This window comes from Vipera ursinii (genome assembly GCF_947247035.1).
Source record: "Vipera ursinii genome assembly, chromosome: 9".
NCBI classification, from domain to species: Eukaryota; Metazoa; Chordata; class Lepidosauria; order Squamata; family Viperidae; genus Vipera; species Vipera ursinii.
In genome coordinates this window covers 20,598,110-20,623,835 of record NC_139523.1, presented here as the reverse complement: position 1 = coordinate 20,623,835, position 25,726 = coordinate 20,598,110, and the positions used below count along the sequence as shown (strand labels likewise).

The 25,726-nt window shown below is 42.0% G+C and overlaps 2 protein-coding genes across 2 annotated transcripts; both read left to right on the top strand.

Moving 5' to 3' along the window:
- The first annotated feature begins 1,185 nt into the window (after positions 1-1,185).
- LOC310644563 (urokinase plasminogen activator surface receptor-like) lies at positions 1,186-10,213 on the top strand. Its single transcript, XM_083369696.1, has 8 exons — positions 1,186-1,229; positions 1,735-1,790; positions 3,155-3,274; positions 5,281-5,415; positions 6,441-6,581; positions 8,132-8,275; positions 8,740-8,877; positions 9,956-10,213. Exons 2-8 carry the CDS (start codon positions 1,745-1,747, stop codon positions 10,165-10,167), a joined length of 936 nt encoding a protein of 311 aa, XP_083225822.1. The 5' UTR covers positions 1,186-1,229; positions 1,735-1,744; the 3' UTR covers positions 10,168-10,213.
- Positions 10,214-18,132: 7,919 nt separating this feature from the next.
- Positions 18,133-25,501, top strand: LOC310644332 (urokinase plasminogen activator surface receptor-like; the record flags this gene model as incomplete). The annotated part of the gene is made up of 8 exons (XM_083369206.1): positions 18,133-18,560; positions 18,883-18,996; positions 20,069-20,104; positions 20,742-20,888; positions 21,962-22,099; positions 22,942-23,118; positions 23,537-23,668; positions 25,314-25,501. Exons 1-8 carry the CDS (start codon positions 18,470-18,472, stop codon positions 25,499-25,501), a joined length of 1,023 nt encoding a protein of 340 aa, XP_083225332.1. The 5' UTR covers positions 18,133-18,469.
- Between the last annotated feature and the right edge of the window lie 225 nt (positions 25,502-25,726).

Genomic DNA, 25,726 nt, shown 5'->3' with positions numbered 1-25,726 from the left:
CCTGGTGGTTGATCTGATGTTAACCTTGGGAGTTAATCTATGCTGATCTGGGTGCTGAGCGTTGGGTGGAGAGATACTAGGGTCTTTTCGTTCCTTATTGGGGCTGGGTGATTGTCTCTTTTGCATAGTCCATAGATGTTCTTAGTATCTATGTGATGGCTGAATTCTAGAAATTCCTTGGCGTTTTTGGACTTGACCTGGTTTAGCAAGGTCACATTTTCCCAACTGAACCTGTGGTGAAATCTTGTCGATGTGTTGTGAAATTGAAGAGTTTTCACCATGTCTTCTGACTGCTAGTTGGTGTTCATGGATGCGTTCTGCCAGTCTTCTGCCTGTTTGTCCTACACAGTATGTTGTGGATGAGTCCTCTTTTTTCCTTCTGGGGCTGTTGGATTTTTTGGTCCGCATAGGATGTTTTGAAGGGCTTGCGTTGGCTTGTGTGCTACTACGCTGATTGATTGTTGGGGGGGGGGCGCAATATCCTGAAATTGTAAGAGTGTTGCAAAAGGACTATGGGGTGGTGTATATATAAGTCCAAGTGCTATTGCTACTATAAAATATATACTCCTCATTTAAGGGAAGGCAGAGAATGGAAAGGACAGGGATGGACCATAAGCAGAGTTTCATCCAAATCGAGATAGCTCTTTTGTAAAAGGTATAGGAAAAGGTTCCCCCACACATGCATGCTAGTTTTTTCCAACTCTAGGGGCCGGTGCTCATCTCCGTTTCAAAGCCGAAGAGCCAACGCTTGTCCGAGGACGTCTCTGTGGTCATGTGGCCGGCATGACTACAGTAGATGCCAAAGGCGCACGGAACGCTGTTACCTTCCCACCATAAGTGGTCCCTATTTTTCTACTTACATTTTTACGTGCTTTCGAATTGCTAGGTTGGCAGAAGCTGGGACGAGGAACAGGCGCTCACTCTGTTACGCAGCACTCGGGATTCGACCCGCCAAACTGCCGACCTTCTGATCGACAAGCTCAGCGTCCTAACCCACTGAGCCACCGTGTCCCTTCAGCTCTTTTGAGAGGGTATTTAAAAAAAGGGAACAAAGTAAATGTGGTATTGAATTTGAATTCTCCAATGAACGCCGGAGAAGCAGGAAACCCCACCCTTCTGCTTACCCCTTCTGAAGGAGGGGCAATCCAACCGTCCTCTTTAGCTTGGCCATATTTCAGCAAGGATGCATTCCAGGACTTTCTTTGTCTCATCAAGTTCATCCACTGCTGGTAAGATAATACAAAGGGGTGGCTTGCCAGATCACTTCCCGTAGCTTCTTCTTTTAAGCAAGCTGAAACGCTTTGCTCAGGTTTTAAGTCTTTGAATGTCTTTTCTTAGAAGTTCTTTGGATGCACTTGAACTCACTTTGGATAAGGAATGGTGGGTAGATGGGAATGAAGGAGGCCAGGGGGTGGCCTGTCTCCAGCAGAAAAGTAATCAGGCCAGTTTTGAAAACCTCTTTCTTCTTGCTCTTCTTGCTCTCCTTGCTCTTCAGGGGTCTCCAAACTTGGCAACTTGAAGTCTTCTGGACTTCAACTCTCAGAATTTGGGATTTGAAGTCCAGAAGTATTAAAGTTTGGAGACTCTTGCTATAGATCCTGCTGTCAAGGTTCAGGGGCAGAATATGGACCCATCCGTTAGATACCGTACTTGTTTCTGAAACCAATTGTGGACAAATTCCTTGGTCTCTGAAGCACATTGTATAATTTGCTACTTTCCCCTCTTCTCTGATAGAGTTGCTGTGATGGATAAAGGGTCCATTGCAATCTTCATTTTCTGTCTTGGGATGGGTAAGTGCAAATCACCACTCTCTGTTCTTGAGTGTCTGTAAGACACACATGAAACCACCCTGCCTAAGTGTAGTTCGGTATTTGAAATAACATCAGCATATATTATTGTAAACTACAGTTGTCTGGATGATTTATAAAACCAAAGCAAAGGTGAAGTCTTCTAATTAGGCTTGTAGTCTAGTGATGTCATGATATGGAAGAGATTTTCTGGTGCCTCCTTCCATTAGGAAGGTTGCTGCAACCAAGCAGTCCTTCTTAAACTGGGTTGAGAGGGACCTTGGAGGTCTTCTAGTCCAACCCTGCAAGGTGCCCCGTATATAAAAAGCAGTGTTTTCTATATCAACCTCAACGTAAGATCACAGGAAACAAAATTCATATTAGTCAAATCAATTCTCTGCTGGTTTATGGAGTAATGTAAAATGGGCAAATCAGAAAAAAAGATTAATTCAATGGTTAAAAGCAAAGCATCAAGCAAATTGCGATGGAGTGCAGTTGAGAACAATTGAGAACAAGGGGCAAAACTAGGCGATTAACGAATTAGAATTGGAATGGTTTAAAATGAAATTTTCATTCAGAGGACAAAGCATAGAGCAGATCTAAGACATGATAAATGAATGCAATCAGCAGAAGCAGTGAAGAATATTAAAAAGGAAACAAAATCAGCCTGGGGAAAATAATTAATGGCTAGAAAATTAATTGTCTCCCAGCAATAATGATGCTTCTTGTCATTTCAATAAGCCACAAGCATAGGAGGCGTTCTTATTACTTTGTTTAACTCACTTCTCAGGGGAAGTTACGGTGTGAACCAAACCAAACCACTTTTCCCCCAAAGAATGAGAAAATGATGTCCTAAAACAGTGTTTCTCAACCTTGGCAAGTTTGTGGACTTCAACTCCCAGAATTCTCTAGCCAGCTGTGCCAATTTAAACTTGCCAAGAGTGAGAAACATTGTTCTGAAAAGCTCTGTAGTTATATGTGGATAGACCTTCTGAGAAAGCCTGCATGTCAACCTGATCATCTTATTTATTTCTATGTATTTATAAGATTTATTTGCTGCCCGTCTCTTAACCAAAGACTCTGGAGAGGCTAGATGCACAATTTAGTGATATGTCCTACAAATTTTATCATCCCCCCCTTCAGGATGGCTGTTGCAGTCTTCCAGATTGGCGTAGTCGGAAAGTATGGGGAACATTCATTCCTAAAATCCTGAGCCAGGTTTGGAAAGACAGGATTACGCAGGGCAGATAATGAAGAAGTGAGCCAGGAATTCTTGCAAGTCCAGTCCTGCCATATCTGGAGAATGTCGCTTTGGAAAGATTATGAAATTACATTGTTTGGTGGCTTGTTGATTCTTTTTCTTTCAGCCAATAGCTTGGAGTGCCATAAGTGCTTAATTAATGAAGGCAACTGCTCTAAGGCCCCAGTGGAAGTTTGTAAGCCCAACCAAGATGCCTGCTTCTCTGTGATCAGGAAGTACCATGGATGTAAGTCTTGTAATTCAAAGGGTTGTGTCTGTGTGGAGGGAACTCTGAGCCAGTTTGTGTCTCCCTTAGTAGATTTAGAATAGAATAGAATAGAATAGAATAGAATAGAATAGAGTAGAGTAGAGTAGAGTAGAATAGAATAGAATAGAATAGAATAGAATAGAATAATGGAATGGAGGAATAAAATAGAAGAATAGAATAGAATAGAATAGAATAGAATAGAATAGAATAGAATAGAATAGAATAGAATAGAATAGAATAGAATAGAATAGAATAGAATAGAATAGCCCCCTCTGCCTTGTGTCAGCCCCTCAGATACCGGAACACTGCTACGATGTCTCCCCTAGCCAAACCCAAGTCCCGCAGTCGTTCTTTGTATGTTTTTGTCTCCAGGCCTTTGATCATCTTAGTTGCGCTTCTCTGAATTTTTTTTTCCAAACTCTCAACATCTTTTTTGTGATATGGAGACCAATATTGGCTGCAGTATTCCAGATCTTCCTCCTAGGGCTGAAAGAGAATGACTAGTTCAGGATCATCCAGCTGCTTCATGTCAGATCTAGAACTCACCATCTCCTGGTTTCTAGCCTGGTACCGTCACCATTACGCCAAACCAGCTCTTATTTAAAGATTACAGAGCTCAAAAGTACATTTGTGGTTATTGGGCTGCACTTTTTATCTGACTCTTATGTAGTCTGTGGCTCTTCTTGAGGCCATTCCCCGCATACTATTACAGACAGTCCTTGATTTACAACATTCATTTAGCGATCGGTCAGAGTTACAGTGAGCACTGGAAAAAAGTGAGTTGTGTCTGTTTCTCACATCTATGATCGTTGCAGCATCCCCAAGGTCAAGGGATAAAAATTTAGATGCTTGGCAACTGGCATGTACTTAAGGGGATCACATGTCCAGGGTCATGTGATCCCCTTTTGCAACCTTCTGACAAACAAAGTCTATATGGGGAAGCCAGATTCACTTAATAAACATCTTATTCCCCCCCCATATGTTTTATTGATTTTTTTAAAAACATAAATCACTTGATATTTGGTAAACAGTGTGTTTGCTGGGTTTACATTTGTAAAGAAAAATCATTAACTATTGGTTTCTATAATCCATAACCCACATAGTACATTTAATTGATTTCCCCTTATCCCCAAAATGTCTTCTTTGCAAACCTTGAAATAATACCGTTCTTATTATTTTGATGCATAACAGTTACGTATATGATTTTTTCCCGATATTCCTAGAAATAACGATCACATCAATATACCTATTTCTTTTCTATCTAATCCTTCTGGTTGCCTCATCTTATATCCTGTTACAGTCCTTATTTAGATTTCTTTCTCCCACGAAGTTCAAAGTATTCTTGCTGGCTAAGATTTTCTCAACAGTTAATTACATTTAAAGATTTAAATCCATTTTTCCCATAGGAACCATCTCAACACTTTTACATTTCTTAAGGAATAGGTGAAAGCAGTAAAGAAAAGGAAAAGAGAGCAAAGAAACATACTACTTAAAATATATACCGTATTTATCGGCGTATAACACGCACCGGCGTATAACACGCACCTCATTTTAAAAAGGAAATTTCAGGAAAAAAACTTAAATTTCAAATAAATAACTATGGGTCATTAACATTATATCGGCGTATAACACGCACACATCATTTGCCCCCTATTTTCAGGAAGAAAAAGTGCGTGTTATACGCCGATAAATACGGTATTCCTTCTTAATAGACATCTCATTAACCTAACAGTTGCGGTGATTCACATTAATGACTGTGGCAAGAAATGTTGTAAAATGGGGCAAAAGTCACTTGTCTTGCTTAACAGTGGAAATTTGGGGCTGAATTGTAGTCCTAAGTCAAGAGACTACCTATACAACACAATAAGTCAAGTCATAGATTGCAACCAACTGTACAGGGTAATTGTGCAACTCCCCCAAAGAGTTTTCAGGGAATACTTCCACACGACGATAAGTAACCTCGTAATTTATTATTTTCTCGGTAGTAAACGCAGATACAGCCAGGCAGGGCTGTGGCTCCTCAAATGCTTGCCGGCGGTACCCGGCAGGAACGAAGGGCTCCTTGTTCCGAACAATGTGGTGTTGCTCTTCAAATCTTTGCCAGCCTGTGACTTTGCACGGTACGTAAAAGGGGGCAAGCCACAAAAGCGTGTCCGGATCCCAGAATGGAACACTTCCTGAGGAAGTCTAGGTGGCTTGTGGACTTGTGACTTTGTAAGTGCGATGATTCGGGGACCGTGAGACGTACAATAGTTGCTTGAACATGTCAACTTTGCTCCCTGTGAAATAATGCAAATTCAGTGTGAGATGATCTCATGAGGTCGATGGGTCGTTAAGGTGCTTCCAAGTAAAAGGCATCACGCAGAGATGCAATCATATTAAGTTTATTCAATGATAGATTAAAGATAAAGAAATACTTGGCATGAAGGCATTCATGCCTGCATGTGAGAGAGAAACAAAAGAAAAGAAAGCAAGCTAGCATAGCATAGCATAACTGAAGAGAGACTAGAAGCTAGGACTAGAAGACAAAGAGCAGCCCCTCGTGCAGAGGTATTTATGGGGGGTCTTGGTCCCTCCCTGACCATAAAACTCTCTCGCCAATGGGGCTGTCGGGTCTGAGACTCTTGGCTCATCAGTGGAAGCAAAGAAGCCTCTTTGCCTCCATCTGATGACCCTTTTGGGGAACTGCCATGGCTGGCACTAATCATCTAACATTCAGTCCAAGATGCTATAGGCCAGGGGTCCTCAACCTTGGCAACTTTAAGACTTGTGGAAAGCAAAGCTGGCTGAGGAATTCTGGGAGTTGAAGTCCACAAGTCTTAAAGTTGCCGAGGTTGAGGACCCCTGCTAAAGGCGTTATTTGCTATCCCTTTTGTACAGGGGTGTAAAACAGGCAGATATTTTTCTTACTATACCACGTGGAGCTAATTTGTGAGGCTTCTATCCTTTTCTCTTACTTTTCATGCATTCTGAAAGGATCAGGAAAACTTTAAATATTTGCAGATTTGTTTTTTTTTGGTAGGTTCCAGTACGTTTGCCCGTATTTTGGTGTGTGTGTGTGTGTGTGTGTGTTTGGATTGCTCCCCATTATGGAAATTGGTGAGTGAACTGAGTGAGTTTTCTCCTCTCCTGTCATTTTAAACAGTCAACCGAGATGGATTGCACAACGGGCTGGTGTGTCAAAGTTGCATTGGGAACAAAGCCGAATGTGGCCTTACGGCCCCTTCGCAGCAGTGCTACGGGAGTGCAGATCGGTGCGTGCAAATTTCCCAACGTTTCCTTCCAGGTACAAGTGGGTTGTTGATGTGAGATAACGTGGCAGGGTTGTGTGACAAAACACACAACTTCTTGGTTCCAGTTGATGGACAGGAGGCTTATTCATGTTTAGTTTCTGTTTGTCGCTTGGAATTTTCTATCATCGTGAAAAATATCTACTTTCCTATTGAAGAAAGAAAATAAGAGAATTAAAAGAAACCTCTCCTCTTAAGGTGCAGCAATTTGTTGTGTAAATGTAGCTCGTGAGCAATTCAGGATCAATTCAACTCAATCCCTTAGCCACACCGGGGGGAAAAAGTAGCACAAATTTTGCAGAAAGCTTTTCATTAAAAGTACAAGAACTCAAAGTTTTATTTTATTTAACTGGCCAACCTGTGAATTTGCTTCTGAACTTGTGTGTGTGTGTGTGTGTGTGTGTGTAAGTAAATTCACAGGTTGGCCAGTTAAATATATATAACAGAAGAATATATGGAATTATTTTTAGTTGAATGGTTATGGAAATCTTCCCAAATTAAAGCAGACTTCTTGCATCATAGTACTCTGGGAACTATTAGGCAGGTGCCGTCTTCACCCGCTTTTTCTCACACAGTTTTCTCTGGCTCCTCTGGAATGCAGCCCCTCCCTCATGGGAATCCAGACTACATTCCATCACATTCTGTCACACTGTAAGATGAATGATTGAGGGAATTAGGTATGTGTAATCTACTGAAAGTAGTACTGAAATCTACTGAAAAGGGACGCGGTGGCTCAGTGGGTTAGGACGCTGAGCTTGTTGATCAGATGGTCGGCAGTTTGGCTGGTCGAATCCCGAGTGCCGCGTAACAGAGTGAGCTCCTGTTACTCGTCCCAGCTTCTGCCAACCTAGCAGTTCGAAAGCACGTAAAAATGCAAGTAGAAAAATAGGGACCACTACGGTGGGAAGGTAACAGCGTTCCGTGTGCCTTTGGTGTCTAGTCATACCAGCCACATGACCATGGAGACGTCCTCGGACAAGCGCTGGCTCTTCGGCTTTGAAACGGAGATGAGCACCGGCCCCTAGAGTTGGAAACGACTAGCACGCATGTGCGTGGGAACCTTTACCTTTAATCTACTGAAAAGAAGGACTATGGGGTGACATAATAATACTCTTGCAGTATCTGAGGGGCTGTCACAGAGAATGTGTGTGTGTGTGTGTGTGTGTGTGTGTGTGTGTGTGTGTGTGTATGTTGACGTGTTGTTCGAAGCAGTAATGGGAGAAGAAGTAACAAGTAGAAACTTATCCAAAAAAGATCCAGTCTAGAAATAATGAGAAATTTCCTGACAGTGAGAACAATTAATCAGTGGAATGGGTAATCTCTAGAAGTTGTGAGTGCTCCATCACTGGAGGCTTTCAAGAAGAGACTAGACATCCATTCCTTCTGAATGGTGAAAGGTCACCTGTCAGAGCAGCGGGTTGAACTCGAAGACCTATAAGATGCCTCTTATTCTACCTTCTACAAGTACAGCTAAAGCACTTTGAACAGATTATGATAGACTATGATTCTGGTGCGTAAGAATCACTGGATGACTTCTCCCCTTCAGGACAAGAGCTAGAACCCATCATAAAGGGATGTGGAAATAACACCTTCCAAGACCTGCAGGTGCTCTACCAGATTGAAGGAGACTTTGCTTTCCTTGACCAAAAGGTTTGTGGACAATTCAACTGCAATAATAGAAGTTTTCCAGGTAAGTCCAACCAAGTCATTGTACTTCTTTTTTTTTTATCCTATTCTGTCATGTTGTCAAGTGCCCTGAATGCTTTGAAGTAGAATGATATAGAAATAGAGGCATGAATAAATGGAAATATAAATGGCTACCCCCAAACCCTATCCAGTCCACCATTAGATGACAGTAAAGAGGTATGGAAATATAATGGATTACTGTCATAACGTGTTTCTCAACCTGGGCAATTTATAATCCACCTAAAGTTATTTGGTAAAAAAAAATGTGGGAATGAATGAACGCAAACAATGAAGACCAGTTTTCCTCTTGGCTCCGCAATAAGCTTACCATAAGTGAAATCTCTACAGCTGTTTAACTGCCTTAAATTCTCACTTCTTCCATTTTCTGCTTCCCTTCGGGTCTTCTGGCATCCACTTATCATTGGTAGAAACCATGATGAGTGCCTTTATTTTTTCCCCTGCCTGCAGAGATCCTCTCTGGACAGCCCAACGGGCTACAGTGCTATACTTGTCGGGATTCAGGCCATGGAGAGCCCGCCTGCCAGAAAGGGAAGATTTTGAGGTGCCCTGGAGTCATGAACCGGTGTGTGAGCATCATAAAAGGAGGTAAAGAGAAGGCTTAAAATGGAGCTGATATGAAAGACAGAGAAAGAGAGGTGAAAATAAAATCTCTATACAGGTAGTGCTCAACTTATGGCTGTGATTGTTTAAGAATTATTTGAAGTTACAGCAGCATTTAAAAGGTGACTTATGACCAGTTCTCACACTTATGACTGTTGCAGGATACCCATGATCATGTGATTAAAGTTGGGGTGCTCGGCACCCAAACAGTTATCATAGTTGCAGTGTCCCCTTATCTACCCCATCCAGCCAGCCACTGCATACATATATACATACGTCTGTACACCCATCCATCCATCCATTATATCATATCAATCCATCCATCTATACATCCATCTATTCCTCCAGCCCCTCCATCCATCTATCCATCCATCCATCCATCCGTCCATCCATCCATCATATCAACCCATCCATCTATACATCGATATATTCCTCCAGCCCCTCCATCCATCCATCCATCCATCCATCCATCCATCCATCCTATCAACCCATCCATCTATACATCCATATATTCCTCCAGCCCCTCCCTCCCTCCCTCCCTCCCTCCCTCCCTCCCTCCCCAGAGACCAGGCAAGCACAGTCATCCCTGTTAAAGTGGTGCAGCAAAATGGCTGTGTGACTTGCAGTTCAATGCTTCTCTTCCCACCTTGCCCAGTTGACTCAATTTTCTTCAGATTCTTCTTCCCCTGATTCTGAGGTGGTTATAATTTTTACAGAGATGCGTTGCTAGCCCATCACTCAACCCTCCTCCTGTCTCATATGGGGTTAGGACTGGCAATGGGTGAGTCAGTACTGGTGATTCCTTGCTGCCCAATATGCTAGATAGCATGGGAGAATCTAATGCCAATGCTAAAACTTCCCAGCTCTGGCCTCTTATCTCCTGCAAAAGCCCACACAATGGGGTTTTTTTTAAACCAAACAAAACCAGGGAAATCTTCTGATGCAATGTAAAATTTCCTCCTGTTGGGGATGCATGACTGGGCACAAAAGTTCTCTTGGTTCTTCAATCAGAAAATTAGGTTTAAAAAAAGTAACCAAATACCCTTTTGTTATTGTTTTCCAGAAAATAAAACTACAGCGGTGACTGTCCAAAAGGGCTGTGCCACGGAATCCATGTGCAGGAGAGACACAGATATATATTTTAGACTGAAGAGAGAAAACTCTCACGCTGAATGTTGTAAAAGCAATCTTTGTAACAAAGCCCATCGTCCTACAAGCCCAGAACTGGTGGTCCTTCTTAGTTCGTGGTTGGTGGTGTTCAAAGTCTATCAATAACCACCCCAGTTTCCTCTGGGGCACAGAAATAAATTTTGGATATTTTGGTGGTGATTTTTTTTTGCCTCCCCCACTCAAATGTAATAACCTTTGTTGCTTTTCTAAAAATGTTGCTTTTCTTTCTCCCAACTCATTTGACTTGACCTCATTTTTAGGTGAAACACAGATATGTAGATTTCTAGGCCACAGTACAGAAGTGGATTGATATTGTCTTTCTCCAAAATGTTTTCTCAGACTTTCCAATTGAAACGGGAACCTTGGTGTTCTCCATCCAAATACTAACCAGATATTGACTGTTGGGAGTAAAAGTATAGAGCGTTAAACCAAGTAGAAAAATGAAATTCCCTCACACACCAAAAGAGAGGATTTTGAACACATGGTCGCAGCCAGCATCTTGACTTTCCTGACCCCGCCCCCCGTGGATGCCTCTGCTACTATTTCTTTTTTTGCCCTTGATCTATATGCTACCAAAACTGTAACCCTCAATTCAGCAAAACAGCGCATCATAGGGCAACCATTTTGGAATCAATGTATCTCAAATCAGCCAACTTAAAGAATGCACCCCAAATCTGGGATTCATTAGTCCCATTGAACTAAAATTTGACAAAGTTTTGGCCTTTAAGTGCCATCGCTTTCCCACGCCAGTCTGTTGCCACTCTCATGCACGGTCATGGCGATTGCCATTTCCAAGGATGCCTGCCAGCTTTCCATAAGGAAAGGCAATGGGGAAGCCGGCAGGAAGTCAGAAGTTGTTCCTGCTTCCACTGCTTTTTTTTGCCTGCCAGCGGTCAGCACTGTTTCTCTATTTACATAAGGAAATTTCTCTGAAACAATGACCCATCTGGTCACAGTGATAAGCTCCAAAACCCAAGATGGTGAGTATTTTATTTTTGTAAGCAATTTCTTTTATTGTTCCTTACCAAACTAAAGCAAAGTACTTGCATAATTAAAGATGTACCCTGAGCACATCTAGGTAGGAGCTTCTTCCTCCCAACCAAGCTATCTAAACTTCTCTTGGTCCTGGTTTTCTAGTATATAATCTCTTGTCTGTCTGATAACATTAACAGTATCAGTCTATGAAAGATTATAGAGTGAGAAATGTGTCTTATCTCACAAGTGGCAAAAGGTCTTTTCTTGTTCTGCCTCCTGCTTCAACTCTCTGAATATGGGAAGTCCTTGCTTGGGGAAACAGCTGCAACCAGATGCCCTGGTTCACGAAGAGGCAGGGTAATTACAGTAATGAAGGAGGTGCAGCCAACTCAAGGAGGGGCCTTTGTTCTGCAGAAGATGAGTAACAACTGGAAATCCTGCTGAATGTTCAGCTGGCAAGTTGTATGCGCAAGCAAAGTTCTCTTGCCTCCATACCAACTATGGGAGCCCAGTTTGGGATTTCAGAGAAGGAATGAAGGAAAGGTTCTGCAGAATGGCCCGCTGACAAGAAAAGAAATTCACGCAGAGACCCTGTGCCCTCAACCTGTGTCCCAGGTAAGATGTCTTAGATTGATACCTGAGCTGTTGCACTGTGCAGAAACATCCAAAGGAGACACGGCGATCCTTTTAACGTAATCTCGGAGGCATCTGTTAATGCTAGAACACTCTCTCTCTCTCTCTCTCTCTCTCTCTCTCTCTCTCTCTCTCTCCCAACTTTATTTTATTTTCTGTATTTCATCAACAAAGCATCCCGAAGCTTTTGAAGAGCCATGTTCTGTAGTGGTCCACCTAGGAATTTCTTTTCTCCCTGTATATGGCAGGTGCTTCCAAGAACAGCTGTGTTCTTTCCCACCTCCATGAATTGAGACGGGACCTCAAAATGTGTCCAGAACCAGCTGCACTCTTCAGGGGAAAATAGATGTCTTTCGGAGAAGTTGATCTGTGATCACTGATCTTATTGAGGACTTTTTGAGGACTGCTTCCTAGAAGCCATGCTTGGAAAAATCATGCTTTTTTTGGCTTCAACTTGCCGTACAAGATTTATTTTTAAATCATTTAATGTCTGCTTTTTTTTGCCCATCTTGTTGTGACTCACTTTATTTCTTCCAGCTTTTCTCTTTTTTATTTTTGCTTTGTATTTATACTCTGATCTTTTTTTTAAAAAAAAAATGACCCCAAGGGGTTGAGAACCTAGAGCTGGGTATATCAATTGTCAATTTAATTCACTAAATCAGTGAAACAATCAAGAGTTTTACCTCACCAATGAGTAGTTCAGCTTGTATCTCTGTTCCCAGCTAAGAATATTTCTCCTTTTTTGCTCGGGGGGAGAGAGAGAGAGAGAGAGAGAGAGAGAGAGAGAGAGAGAGAGAGAGAGAGGGAGGGAGGGAGGGAGGGAGGGAGGGAGGGAGGGAGGGAGGGAGGGAGGGGGAGAGGGAGAGAGGGAGAGACGAGATTGTGTCATATGCAATTCATGACTCATCTGAGAATGGATTGCAGCTGAGGTGCCTGTTGTAATTCTCCAATGGATGTTTTACAACTCCAATGGGTGGCGGGGGAGGCAGCCTGCTACTCATGAGTCTGACTGGGTTGACTTTTACTACATGTTCTGTAACCAAGCAAAGAAATATTCTGGCATCTGATCTTCTCTAAATCTGCACTCAGCAACCTTTCCAGGTCATAGACGCTGATTTTTGTTTTTAGTTACAAAAAGGGCTAAATTTTCATGAGTTTTCATGAGTTGGCTACGTCCAGGTCAGGCGTGCCTTCAAATTATGAACATATAACATTCAACACTGAGCAAATAAGATAGGTATAAAATGGGTCATAAAAATGTATCACATCTAGGAAGTTATGCCAATGTAAAAAGTATATGGCTATAAATAAAGTATATTGCGACGTCATGACATTATGGCCCCTTTTTCTGCTACCCATTTTAATCGGTCTAAGCCTTCCCTTCCTTCCTTCTCAGGGAAATCATTCATGCAGTGGGATGTTTCTTTTCCTCCAATTTATCATCATCATCGCAATCATTGCAGTGGCACTTTTATGTATTGCCCATCCTGAATGATTACCCGCTTTTATCACATCTGTAGGAATTGCTCTTCTGGATAATTAATTAACATAAGGGGAAAAAAATATCATGTAGATATCAAAAACCTTCTTCCAGGACTGTGTGGTCAGAGGCTGAACTCCTCAGCAAGGTGTGGCTTTCTCTACGTGCTTCAGTCCCCTGTGGTTGTGGTTCAAAGTATGGTATATGTAGGGAGAATAGAATAGAATAAAATAGAATCGAACAGAACAGAACAGAACAGAATAGAATAGAATAGAATAGAATTTGAATTTGAATTTGAATAGAACAGAATTAATAGAATAGAATAGAACAATTAATAGAATAGAACAGAATTAATAGAATAGAACAGAATTAATGGAATAGAACAACAGAATTATAGAATAGAATAGAATAGAATAGAATAGAATAGAATAGAATAGAATAGAACTAGAATAGAACTAGAATAGAATAGAACAGAATAAGAACAGAACAGAACAGAACAGAACACAACAGAACACAACACAACACAACACAATACAATACAGTGCAATGCAATGCAATGCAATGCAATATGATTGGCCAAATGTGATTGGACAAACAAGGAATTTGTCTCTGGTACATAAGCTCTCAGTGTACATACAAAGAATGAAGTGCTAAATAATAAATCATAGCATACAAATAACAACTCATACATCATAATATACCAATAGGAGAAGATAGTAGAAAAGAATGAGAAAGATGAGAAGGTGACATAGATGGTAACTCTCATCCCCCTCAACCGTTCTGGGAAGCCTAGAACCACCATGTACAATGAGATAATCTTGGCCTGAACTACCACCCTTCAAACTGTTGTTGGAAACATAGAAATGTGCATCACTCCAGGATTCCATGTTTTATGTCAGTTGTCGCAGGCTGGAACCTCAAACAGAGAGGAACTTTTAAGTATTGGAGAGAGCATGGATAGGGCAACAGCTACTAAATTGTTTGGGGACTGTGTTGGGCTTCACGGATCACAAATTATTCAGGCAGGTTAGTATGGAATTTAGTCAGGACTACTCTTATCTCAAATCTTTGCATTTTTAAAACATGCCATCATTAACCTTGGCTAAATCATTTTGCCTATGGGCAAAGGTAATCATTACATGCAGATTTAAGAGCTCCCCACCCTTGTGTTTAATACTTTTATTTGTTGCTTCTGTGTTTTATGTGCATGTTTGCTTAAAAAGGTAGATTTCCAAGCTGCCAGGAATCAAAGGCTGACCTCGGGAAGGGTGAGCTGGTATCTCCATCCCTAGCCCTTTTCCCAACCTGGTGCAATAGTGATAGGCACCTTGGGTGCAATACCAAAACATCTGGAGCACCACTGGAGCACTATTGGCATTGGAGGAATCACCATCAGTCCATGCCAAAAGGCAGCTTCACTTGGAACAGCTGACATCCTGTGAGGATACCTTTAACATTATTAAGCAGCAGCATCTGCCTATCCCAGATGCTCGGGGAGGGCTCAAAACGGTGGACAAAAATGCCAAATCCAGTCTAAACGCCTGGCTGATTGCACCATGAACCATAAATCATAATTATTCCCAAGCTGGACTGCCAACTTTTCAGCTGACTTAAAAGCAATGCCTTTAAGAGCAGGTGACAGATGAAAGCTAACCAAGTTTGTAGTCCTCACTGCTGATTTCGGCAAATCAAGTCACTGCTGAAGAATTTAGCGATTCCTTTAGCAACCTTAAAAAAAACTGCACCAGACAGGAGCACTAAGCAGTTATCAGGCCAGCTACGGTGAGTAGCCCATGTTTCTTCCATGCAGACGGTTTTAGTCCTGATGTAAATTTGCTCCTGGTTGGTGCAGTTTTCTTGAGTGCTCAGGCATGTGTGACAAACGAGGCCTGAAGCCACCCAATGCAAGATTAAAAAAAGCATTACTGCAGACACTAACTGAACCCCTTTCAAAGGAAAATCAATTAATCCAGAGCAGGCCAGAGAACTGATTCATCCTCCCTATTGCCTGTCTGTAGAATTCTCCCCTAAATAACAACAACAACAACAACAACAACAATAAGTTGGAAGGGACCTTGGAGGTCATCTAGTCCAACCCCCTGCTCAGGCAGGAAACCCTATACCATTTCAACTAGAGAGGAACTTTTCCTAAACTGGAATGTCCCTGCCACAGATTAAGCATCATGGGAAATAATAATAATAATAATAATAATAATAATAATAATAATAATAATAATAATAATAATAATAATACGTTGGAAGGGACCTTGGAGGTCATCTAGTCCAACCCCCTGCTCAGGCAGGAAACCCTATACCATTTCAGACAAATGGCTGTCCAGTCTCTTCTTAAAAACTTCCAGTGTTGGAGCATTCACCATTTCTGGAGGCAGGTTGTTCCACTGGTTAGTTGTTCTAACTGTCAGGAAGTCTCTCCTTAGTTCTAGGTTGCTTCTCTCCTTGACTAGTTTCCATCCGTTGCTTCTTGTCCTGCTTTCAGGTGCTTTGAAGAATAGCTTGACTCCCTCTTCTTTGGGGCAGCCCCTGAGATATTGGAACATAATAACAAATCTGAGACGCTCCGCGCCAGATTCCCTTTTGCAGGAAAGCAAAACCACTTTTAAGCAAAGTGTGAGCATTTCCTTTGTTCCTTGAAGAGAAGAGAGAAACAGATTTTGGGCAAACAGATGTTTTTTCTTCTTCTCCACCCTGGACCAGAGTGACAGGACAAGCTAACCCCTGCTGAAATGATATCTTCTCAATATTTAGAAGTTCTGCCTCTATTGCAGGGCTTTTTTTCTCATAGAACGCTCAGAACGGAGTTCCGGCACCTTTTTTGGATGGAACCTTGTAGGGTAGGCAAGGCAGGTTGTATGACATGTGTGAGTTCCGGCACCTTTTTCTTTTACAAAAAAAGCACTGGTCTATTGCATCTGATCCCCCAACCCAGGGAAGCTGGAAAACAGCAGGACCCTTCCTAGCAGACAGGATAAAAGATTATTCAACTGTAGCAAGGAGTTCCTTTGGTCACAACCCACCTGTGGCCAAGAAGGCAAATAGGATAAGGATGAGCTGCGGATCTGCTTTCATTGCCTTGTGTCTCACTTCTCCAGTCTGTCCGGCTTGGCTTGGTAAACACTCCTAGTTCCGAGTCTCTGTCCCATTTGATTGAGACAGACGGCTTGGCCTAAAACCTGCTTGGCAGCTCCAGGATGAAAGCAGCTGGTGATGCAACCTATCCATTACTAAGGAGTTGCCTGAGAAAAAAATCAGTTACACTTTTTGTCCCTGGTTGCTCTGGAGGAAGATCTGAGGACTGGTGGGGATTGGGAACAGAGGCAGTGGGGCAGGATCAGGCTTAGCCACCGGGAGAGTGAATGCCGTTCTAACTGAAGGATGGGTGCAAAGTGCTGAAAACTGGATTGCACATGGCAGGGAATAGATGTAATTAATTAATTCAGAATAGAGCTGGAAGGGACCTTGGAGATCTTCTAGTAATCTAGTCTAACCTCCTGCTCAAGCAGGAGACCCTGTACCATTTCAGACAAGTGGGTGTCCAGTCTCTTCTTAAAAGCCTCCAGTGCTGGAGCACCCACGACTTTTAAAGGCAAGCTGGCTAATTGTTTTCACTGTTAGGAAGTTTCTCCTTAGTTCCAGGTTGCTTCTCTCCTTGATGAGTTTCCATCCCTTGTTTCTTGTCCTGCCTTCAGGTGCTTTGGAAAATAAGTGGATCCCCTCTGCTTTCTGGCCAATGTCTTCGAAAGATTCTGCCTTATGTGCTGGTATTAAACCTTGTAAGCTGAGTAGTCCAGTGGCTATTTGCAGAATTTATACATCACATTTTCAGGACTTCTGATGCTGTTTTCTGGTAGTACAAATACATAGAGAGTCAGTCTGGTGTGGTGGTTAAGGTGTTGGCCTAGAAATCAGGAAACAGTGAGTTCTAGTCCTGCCTTAAGCATGAAAGCTGACTGGAGGACTTTGGGTTAGTCACCAGGAGACTCTGAATTCTGGCCTGAAAGCCCACTGGGTGACTTTGGGCCAGTCACTCTTTCTCAGTCCAATCCACCTCACAGGGTTGTTGTTGTGGGGAAAATAGGAAGAGAACAGAGTACTAGGTATATTTGCTGCCTTGAGTTATTTATAAAGGCAGAATTAAAAAATATATCAAATAAATGCATTCCTACCGGCATGCAATAACAGCCACAGCATGCAATAACAGCACATCTTTTCGAAAACACTCTGGAAGCGGGTGCCTGAATTTGCAGAGTGGAAAAGTTTGCTTGCAGAAAGTTAGAGAAGGCCTGCCTTGGGTGGGTTCAGCCACTGGATCATTTTTATGACCCCTAACTTTAGAAATATCTCTGTGGTATCTGGGGGTCACATTTTGCTTCCTTGCTCATCAGGTCTTTCAATTACTAGCAAAGGTTCCTTCCTACTAGGTAGCATTGCCCAATTTTGCCAGGGGTAAGGACAGCACATTGGAGAATGTATCATGTTGATGAAGTGGTGATGATGGCCAAGCATCCTATTATTTTTTTTTACAACTGCTCAACAACAGAACTAAGTATTTTTCGCTCCCTGAAATGGAAATCTTTGCAGCTGGAGATACAGCTAGGAAACTACAAACCATCATTTTGGAAGCAAAACAAAAGATATCTGGAGATATTGTTTGTACGTACACTGAGAGCTTATGTACCAGAGACAAATGCCTTGTGTGTCCAATCACATTTGGTCAATAACGTATTGTTTTGTACTGTACTGTACTGTACTGTACTGTACTGTACTGTACTGTGTTCTGTTCTGTTCTGTTCTGTTCTATTCTATTCTATTCTATTCTATTCTATTCTATTCTATTCTATTCTATTCTATTCTATTCTATTCTATTCTATTCTATTCTATTCTATTCTATTCTATTCGGAAATGCCACTGGTTTCGTGTGGCATTCTCTTGACCAATGAAATTTATTTTCTTCTTTACAGGTGAGTGACGGTTATTCCAGAAGTTGAAGGAAAATTGCCCCGAGTATATTTCCAGAACTCTGAACTCTGCATTGCAAAACCCAAAACATTACCAAAACAAGCCATAAATCGCCACCAACAAAATTGCACTTAAGCCCTCAGTTGGCTAATCTTGCTACTGTTGACCAGTTAAACACCAGGCACTGAATGGTGGCAAACGTCTCAACAAGAACGGATGACAGTTTTTCATCCTCTTTTCAGCCAAATATATCGTCTCTTGCTTTTTGCCTACTGAGCAAGTTTGTACATCAAATCTAGCCTGATTGCTTGTTCCACCAACTTACTACAAGGTGTCCAACATATGAGGAAGATGGCTGTGTGGGAAGAATACTGCCAACAAATCAAGACCTCACTGCTGACTATCACATTTGTGTTCTGTCTATTGGATGCAGGTAAGAACAAACCTGTCACGTTGGCTGGTCTTCTCAGTGGGATGAGGGAGAACCATCTACCGTTCAGGAAAGAGCTTCAAGATGCCCTTCAAGATTTAGACTAGAAGGAAATGGGCACAGGGAAAACATTAGCTTTCTCCTGATTTTGAGCCCCACGTTTACCACATAAATATTTAGCAGAACCGGTTACATAAATAACCTCCATTAAACTCAGTAAGACAAAAGTGAAGAAACTGTGGCCCACAGGTTTTGATGAAACTCCCTCGTTTCAGATTGGCCGGCAGTTTCCCAACAGTTGCCTGTTGTTTTTCCTTCTCTGTAGTGAGTGGCCTGCGGTGCTATCAGTGTGTTGGGATGTTCCATGAATGTGTCCAGTCGGAGCAATTGTGTGCACCAAGGGATCGCTCCTGCTTCTCCTCTACCATCAAACTTTTCTGTAAGGAGTCTCCCCCAATTTTATGTACCTACTATGATACTCATTTACTCCAATTATATCCAGCCTTCTGTTCAAAATGGGCCATTTTTATCTGCTTGCAAGAAATACAGACTAATGGCCCAATGCTTTCTACCGGGAGGGGATGACCTAAAATTTGTTAGCCAGTTAACCAGCAATTTCAAAAAAAGAAAAAAAGAGAAACAATTAAAAAAGAAAGTATGCAAACTTAATGCCATTTCAAAAGCACTGACTGCAGTTTGACCAAGATGACTATCCCCTTGTCTCCTAGAGCTCAAAACTTGCCAGAGGATGCTGCCTTACAGTCTCCTTGCAAGGAGTAGCTGTCTGCAACCCTTAGGAGTGATCTCAAGTCCTCTCCTTGTCCATAGAGGTTTCGAAGAACCGGTCTAACCACTGGGACTTCCTTCCACCCCAGTCATCAGCTCTGATTTTCATGGAGATCACCTTGGGTCTATCTTTTTGTCCTTCGGAAGCCCTCATCCTGGTTTTATTCCGAATGCTTCCTTCTCTGGTGCAGAGTCTGCTCAAGCTGTATGTTCCATTTTTTTTGGTCAATCCCTGGAAATTGTCAATACTCTGGTCCATTTCTCCTGAAGAGATGAAGGAGAGGGTGGCCTTTCTTGTCAACTATGGTTGGGCTTTTGAAATCAAATTATTTAATGGACCTTCTTCAAGAAAGAAGAAAGGCTGAAGGATTCAGGACCTCTTATGGACAGGGAATCCCTCCAGCACAATATGGCTGTTTCACCATTTCATGGGAGGGTTAGTCAGGCTTTATATAATTGAGGGATGGGGTACCTATGGCTTTCCATGTGCATTTAATTTGAACCCTAATATTCTTAGCAACAACAATTGATTGGGTGTGAGAGATGCTGGAGCCCAACCACACATGGAGAACTGCAGTTTCCCCAATCTGGTATCTTTCCCATATGCCGATTCCTAGAATTTGTAGCTCAACATAGCCAATTTGGGAACATTTACAATATCTGAATTCTGAGTGTGACAAACTCCTGCGTCCTTTACTGACCTTCTGGCTCCCATTCTTTTCCAGATTCGAACAACTATACAGGAATATTTTTGCTTCCAGGTAAGTTGGATGGCACTTATTAATTTTGATCCAGAAAGACAAGGTTCAACTGTGAACCGGGATCTTTTTAATTTTAAAAACACCAATCCATATGTTGATCGATTGTAACTATTTAACCATGAGGCTGGAATCCCCTCTACATGTGCTCACGTGCTACCTTTCTTAATTTATTTCATATGCATATGAGAGGAAGCTGAGCCAGAAATGAAAATGACCCCATTGAAGAACAGAACAAAAGACAGGCTGAATTTGTATGTGCCTTAAGATGCATAAAATCCCAATCTTTATCCGATTTGGTTAAACGTGTGAAAATAGTAATTGTTGTGCTTTATTTATAAATAATAAATATTTAGAGAATAATAAATACATGTTTAGAGAAAAGTAAATGTATTTTAAGGCCAAAAAAATCAGTTAGTGGTATCAATTCTACAGAAATTCTATGGGGCTGATTTCAGCTCATCTTCTGCTCTCGGACTGCCCTCAGCTATCACGATCAGCTTAGATTTTTAAAGTTAAGGTTTTCTGATCAGACGATCATGGCCTAATTCACAGAACTCTAAGCCAGAATGGAATGGCGTCCACATCAATTCAGCTGATTTTCTTGGCCTCCTCAAGCCAATGTCTTTCTAAACCCCAGATTTAGAAATTGCTGAGTACGTGATGAAAGGCTGTTCAGGGGAAGGTGTATCCAATCGCACAGCTAACGTCTACTCAGAAGATGATCATGAAGTACATAACACCTATTACTGTGACTCTAATCTCTGCAATATCCGGTTCACAGGCGGTAAGTGCAGAAGTTAGAACACCAACCTGCTGAGTAAAAATAAGAAGGGTAAGAAACAATGAGAAACAACGTGTTATAAGATTTAAAGTGTTGGACTAGTCCAGGGGCAGGCAACCTTGGCCCTTTTATGACTCATGGACTTCAACTCCCAGAATTCCTGAGCCAGCCATGCTGAGGGGAAAGGGAGAGGTTTCCAAGTTGAGCCATGCTGGCTCAGGAATTCTGGGAGTTGAAGTCCATGAGTCATAAAAGAGCCAAGGTTGCCTACCCCTGATCTAGGCAATAGTCTACTCTCAGCCAAGGAAGCTCTTTGGGCTTATGTCTCAGCCCAACCTATCTCGTAATATTATTCTGGAGACCAATGGGGGGTAGGGTGGGGAGGAGAAGATTTCTGGGGTCCTCCCCAGTTCCCAACTATTTGAAACAAGGAAGAGAAAATAGAATTACAAGAGTTTGGTTCTGCCTGATAGAAATGCATTAGAGCTGAAGAGTTTTAGCTTTTCTGAAGAGTGAAATGATTTTGGGACACTTTACTGGTTAGCAAAAGTGCTTCCAGAACCAACTCAAAGCACCGGTTTTAACCTGTAAAGCTCTGCAGGATGGAATTCTAGGGTACCTTAAAGTCAACTTCCTGCAGATGGATCCTATTCATCTTATGTCATCCTCTAGGGAGGAGATGCTTAAAGTTCTGGTCCTTTGAGAGGTGAAGGAGACAGAAGGCAGATTTTTCTCTGTGTTAGCCTTGATATCTTAGAACACCTTTCCAGAACTATTCCTGGCTCACTCATCTTGGATGTTTTGCAAGCCAGTAAAGTTGATTTGATTGTGGTGGGGTTTTGAATCTCAGTGGTGATGGTTCATCAATTTTTAATTGGGATATGATGTTATGGGCTGGAATTTGTAGGTATATTGAGGTTTTTTTTTTAATTTTACGGTACCATGTTTGGTTTTTGATGCATGTAAATGCCCCAACATGTGGAGTAGGCATGGCATAGAAATAAGTGCAATAATGAAAGAGGTATATTTTTTTAAAGAACTATGATCAGCAATATCCTTCTCTTCTTCCTTCCCAGCTCCAGCCAGCCCTACCCAAGCAGCCAATGGCATGGAGTGCTACAGCTGTTTTGACCGTGGCACAGGCGACTGTGCTGAAGGGAATGCTACTCGGGTCAAATGTTTGGGAGATATGAATCAGTGCATGGATTTTACTGGTAAACTGAGATGTTTCTCGAATGCGTTCGGGAAGGATGTTAAGGGAGCGAAGAACTGCCGCGTGCAAATACATGAAATATATCTATGATCTTTTTACCCATCTATCTGAAAGGTGAACACAGATTAGCAAGTAAGATTTTCCACTAGCTAGACACGAATAAATTAGACAGCACGGTGCAATTCTGAAGGAGGCGAGGAAACAAAGGTTGGAGAAATAGCAGGAGAGGCAAGTAGGAGAGATAATGATACAAGAAAGAGAGAGACAGAGACAGATGCCCGATGGTCAAAAGAAGAGTCCAAAGATACACTGAGTACCATCAATGTGGACTTCAACTCCTAAACTTTTCAGTAACTGTCAAATTCTGGACATTCTGGAAATTGAAGTCCACATATCTGGAGGCTATTCAAATTGGGCAAGTTTGGCTTACAAGGTTGCCAAAACCTGAACTTTCCCTCTTGACGTGAAACAATGAACTTATGAATGGGGAACATGTAGGGTTCCAGATCTTATTGAACCATAAATTCCAGCTTTGCTAATCACTGTTTAGGCTAGCTCAGGGGTAGGCAACCTTGGCTCTTTTATGACTCGTGGACTTCAACTCCCAGAATTCCTGAGCCAGCCATGCTGAGGGGAAAGGGAGAGGTTTCCAAGCTGGGCCATGCTGGCTCAGGAATTCTGGGAGTTGAAGTCTGCAAGTCATAAAAGACCCAGGGTTGCCTACCCCTGGGCTAGCTGATCACTTCTGTGAGTTGTAACTCAGGAACATCTTCATTCCTAAATTAGACAGGTCCCCCTGTACAGTCTGATGCATTGTGTTCCATCACGTTCTTTGATTCCTAGTGATAAATGGTGCCTGGAAAATGACGTACCGGACATGTGCCTTGGAAACCTTGTGCCGCCGGCAATATATGATGCCAGAACTCTCAGGCAGACTGGAGATCAGCTGCTGTTCTACTCCTCTCTGCAATGATGGGCGACCTGGCCTTAAAAGCATCTGCAGCCACTTCTCAGAGCAAGGTAGCTTTCTTGTCTTCCATAAGGAAGAAATCTGTGAGATATGGGCTGGTGTCAAGCACCAAGGAAATCAGGAGATTCAGGCAACTCAAATGAGTATAAAGATTTGTTGCAAGCTTAAGCTCTCTGCAAGAACCTGGCCAACTAATGGTCAAGGGAAATGAGCGGGAGATAAGAAAGGAATTCAAGGTGGGCTGGACTTAGATCTCTTGAGTCCCGTGCAGGGACTCATGACTTATGGCGCATTTGATCCCTCCCTCGGGCTCCTCTGGCACAAAAATCTCAATGTTCAAGCAAGAGGAACCAAGTCTGGAACATGTTCAGACAGGGTGTTGATTTCATCAGCAGGGGCTCAATTCACTTTCCGAAATTTTGCTAATGCCTGTATATGATTGATTGATTGATATTGATTACTCTCCAGGAGTGAAGAAGAAGCCTGAGAATGGCTTGGAATGTGCCAGTTGCTGTGATTCAGGCCAAGGTGAATGTGCTCATGGAAACTGGACTCACGTCAAGTGTGTGGGGGAGCAGACCAAGTGTGTGAATGTTACAGGTGAGTTGTGTGGGCATATACTGTATGTAGGTGGGTAATGGAGGTGCACCCACAATTCTCTTCTCCAAAGAGAAAAGTGGGATGCAAATGAACAATATTTTATATATCTATATATCTAGATCTCTATCCCTCTATCTCTCTATCTCTATCTCTATATCTCTATCTATCTCTATCTATCTCTATCTCTATTTCTATCTCTATCTCTATTATCTCTATCTCTAAATCTATATATCTCTATCTCTATCTCTATATCTCTATATCTATATCTATATCATCTATATCTATATCATCTATATCTATATCTATATCTATATCTATATCTATATCTATATCTATATCTATTATATCTATATCTATATCTATATCTATATCTATATCTATCTATATCTATATCTATATCTATATCTTTTTTTTTTAATCCCATTTATATCCCGCCCTTCTCCGAAGACTCAGGGCAGCTTACAATTTAAGCACAAATCAATGTGCTTAGCAGTAGCCTTCATTCTATGTATATGCCTGCTTATTAGGGCTTTTGGGCCCCCCAAGCAGCATTTTTACAAAGTCAGCTTATTGCTCCCAACAATCTGGGTCCTCATATATCTATATCTATATCTATATCTACATCTACATCTACATCTACATCTACATCTACATCTACATCTACATCTACATCTACATCTATATCTATATTTATTTTTTATTTATTTATTTTATTTTAATTCCATTTATATCCCGCCCTTCTCCAAAGACTCAGGGCGGCTTACAAGCTTAGCAGTAGCCTTCAGTCTATGTATATGCCTGCTTATTAGGGCTTTCACACACACCCCAAGCGGCATTATTACAAAGTCAGCTTAATTGCCCCCAACAATCTGGGTCCTATATCTATATATCTATATATCTATATCTATGTCTAATCTCTATATCTGTATCTGTATCTATCTATCTTATCTTTTAAAGAAGATATCAGGAATTCGTATTTAGAATAAAGAGGAAAGGGGAAAGAGATAAGAAAAAAGACAAGTCAAAAATGCAAAAAAAGGAGAAAGAAAATATAAAGAAGTGACTTCTGATTTTCTTCAACCACAGTTATTTCTTATTCTATAATTGGTATAATGTGTTTCCACTGGTAAATACCAGGTAACTATACTCTGAACTAATTGTAGCTTCTCAGTGGTCTTTAAAAGCGACTCTATTAGTGTGTTGCAGTCATTTAGAGAGATAGTAAGAAGGGTGTGAGTTACTATAGGAAGGTCTCCCCCCCCCCAACATCCAGGTAGGGCTTCAACTGGCTCACCAACCAAAGGTGAGTGAAGGTTCTCCTGGTTGCAGTCTCCACCTGTCGTTCTAGCAGGATCCAGGAGGACCACCAGGCTGTAGACCTGCTCCTTCAGGGACAATATCCCCCTGTGAGGAGGCACGATGGGGCAGACAGAGAACCCCAATGGGTAAATAATGGTTTGATCTTTAATTTCATTTTTAATGTAGGAATAGTCAAGTCACTAATGATCCACTAGTCCCTTTCCATTTTGCTCTCCTCTCCTCCTCCTCTCCACATTCTCACCTCTAGAACAGCTCCGCTGTTAGTGGTTTCTTCTAGCAGCCATTTCCAGACGTTTGGTGTTACCGCTGTATTTGTTTTCTCTAGAGAAAGGCCAAACATTACTGCGTGGCTGTAGCTTGGAGAAGCTTTGTTGGGAGAAACCACAGTTGCTGGGCCTGGACCGAAATTCTGCTATCAACTGCTGCTCCAGTGCTCTCTGCAACAGAAGTTTGGCCCCAACGGGAGATGTTGCCTTGGTCCTTCTGCTCCTGCTTTTCTGGCTGCTCCGATAAAAGTCTGGAGTGTCCCAAATTTCAAGGAAACCAAAAAAGGCTGGAGAACAGAGAGCCCAGTGTCACCAGGACCGATGTTGGTGCTTCATCACCAGAGGCTTTCAAGAAGAGACTGGACTGCCATCTGTCAGAAATGGTGTAGGGACTCCTGCTTGGGCAGGGGGTTGGACTAGATGACCTACAAGGTCCCTTCCAACTCGGTCTATTCTATTCTATTCTATTCTA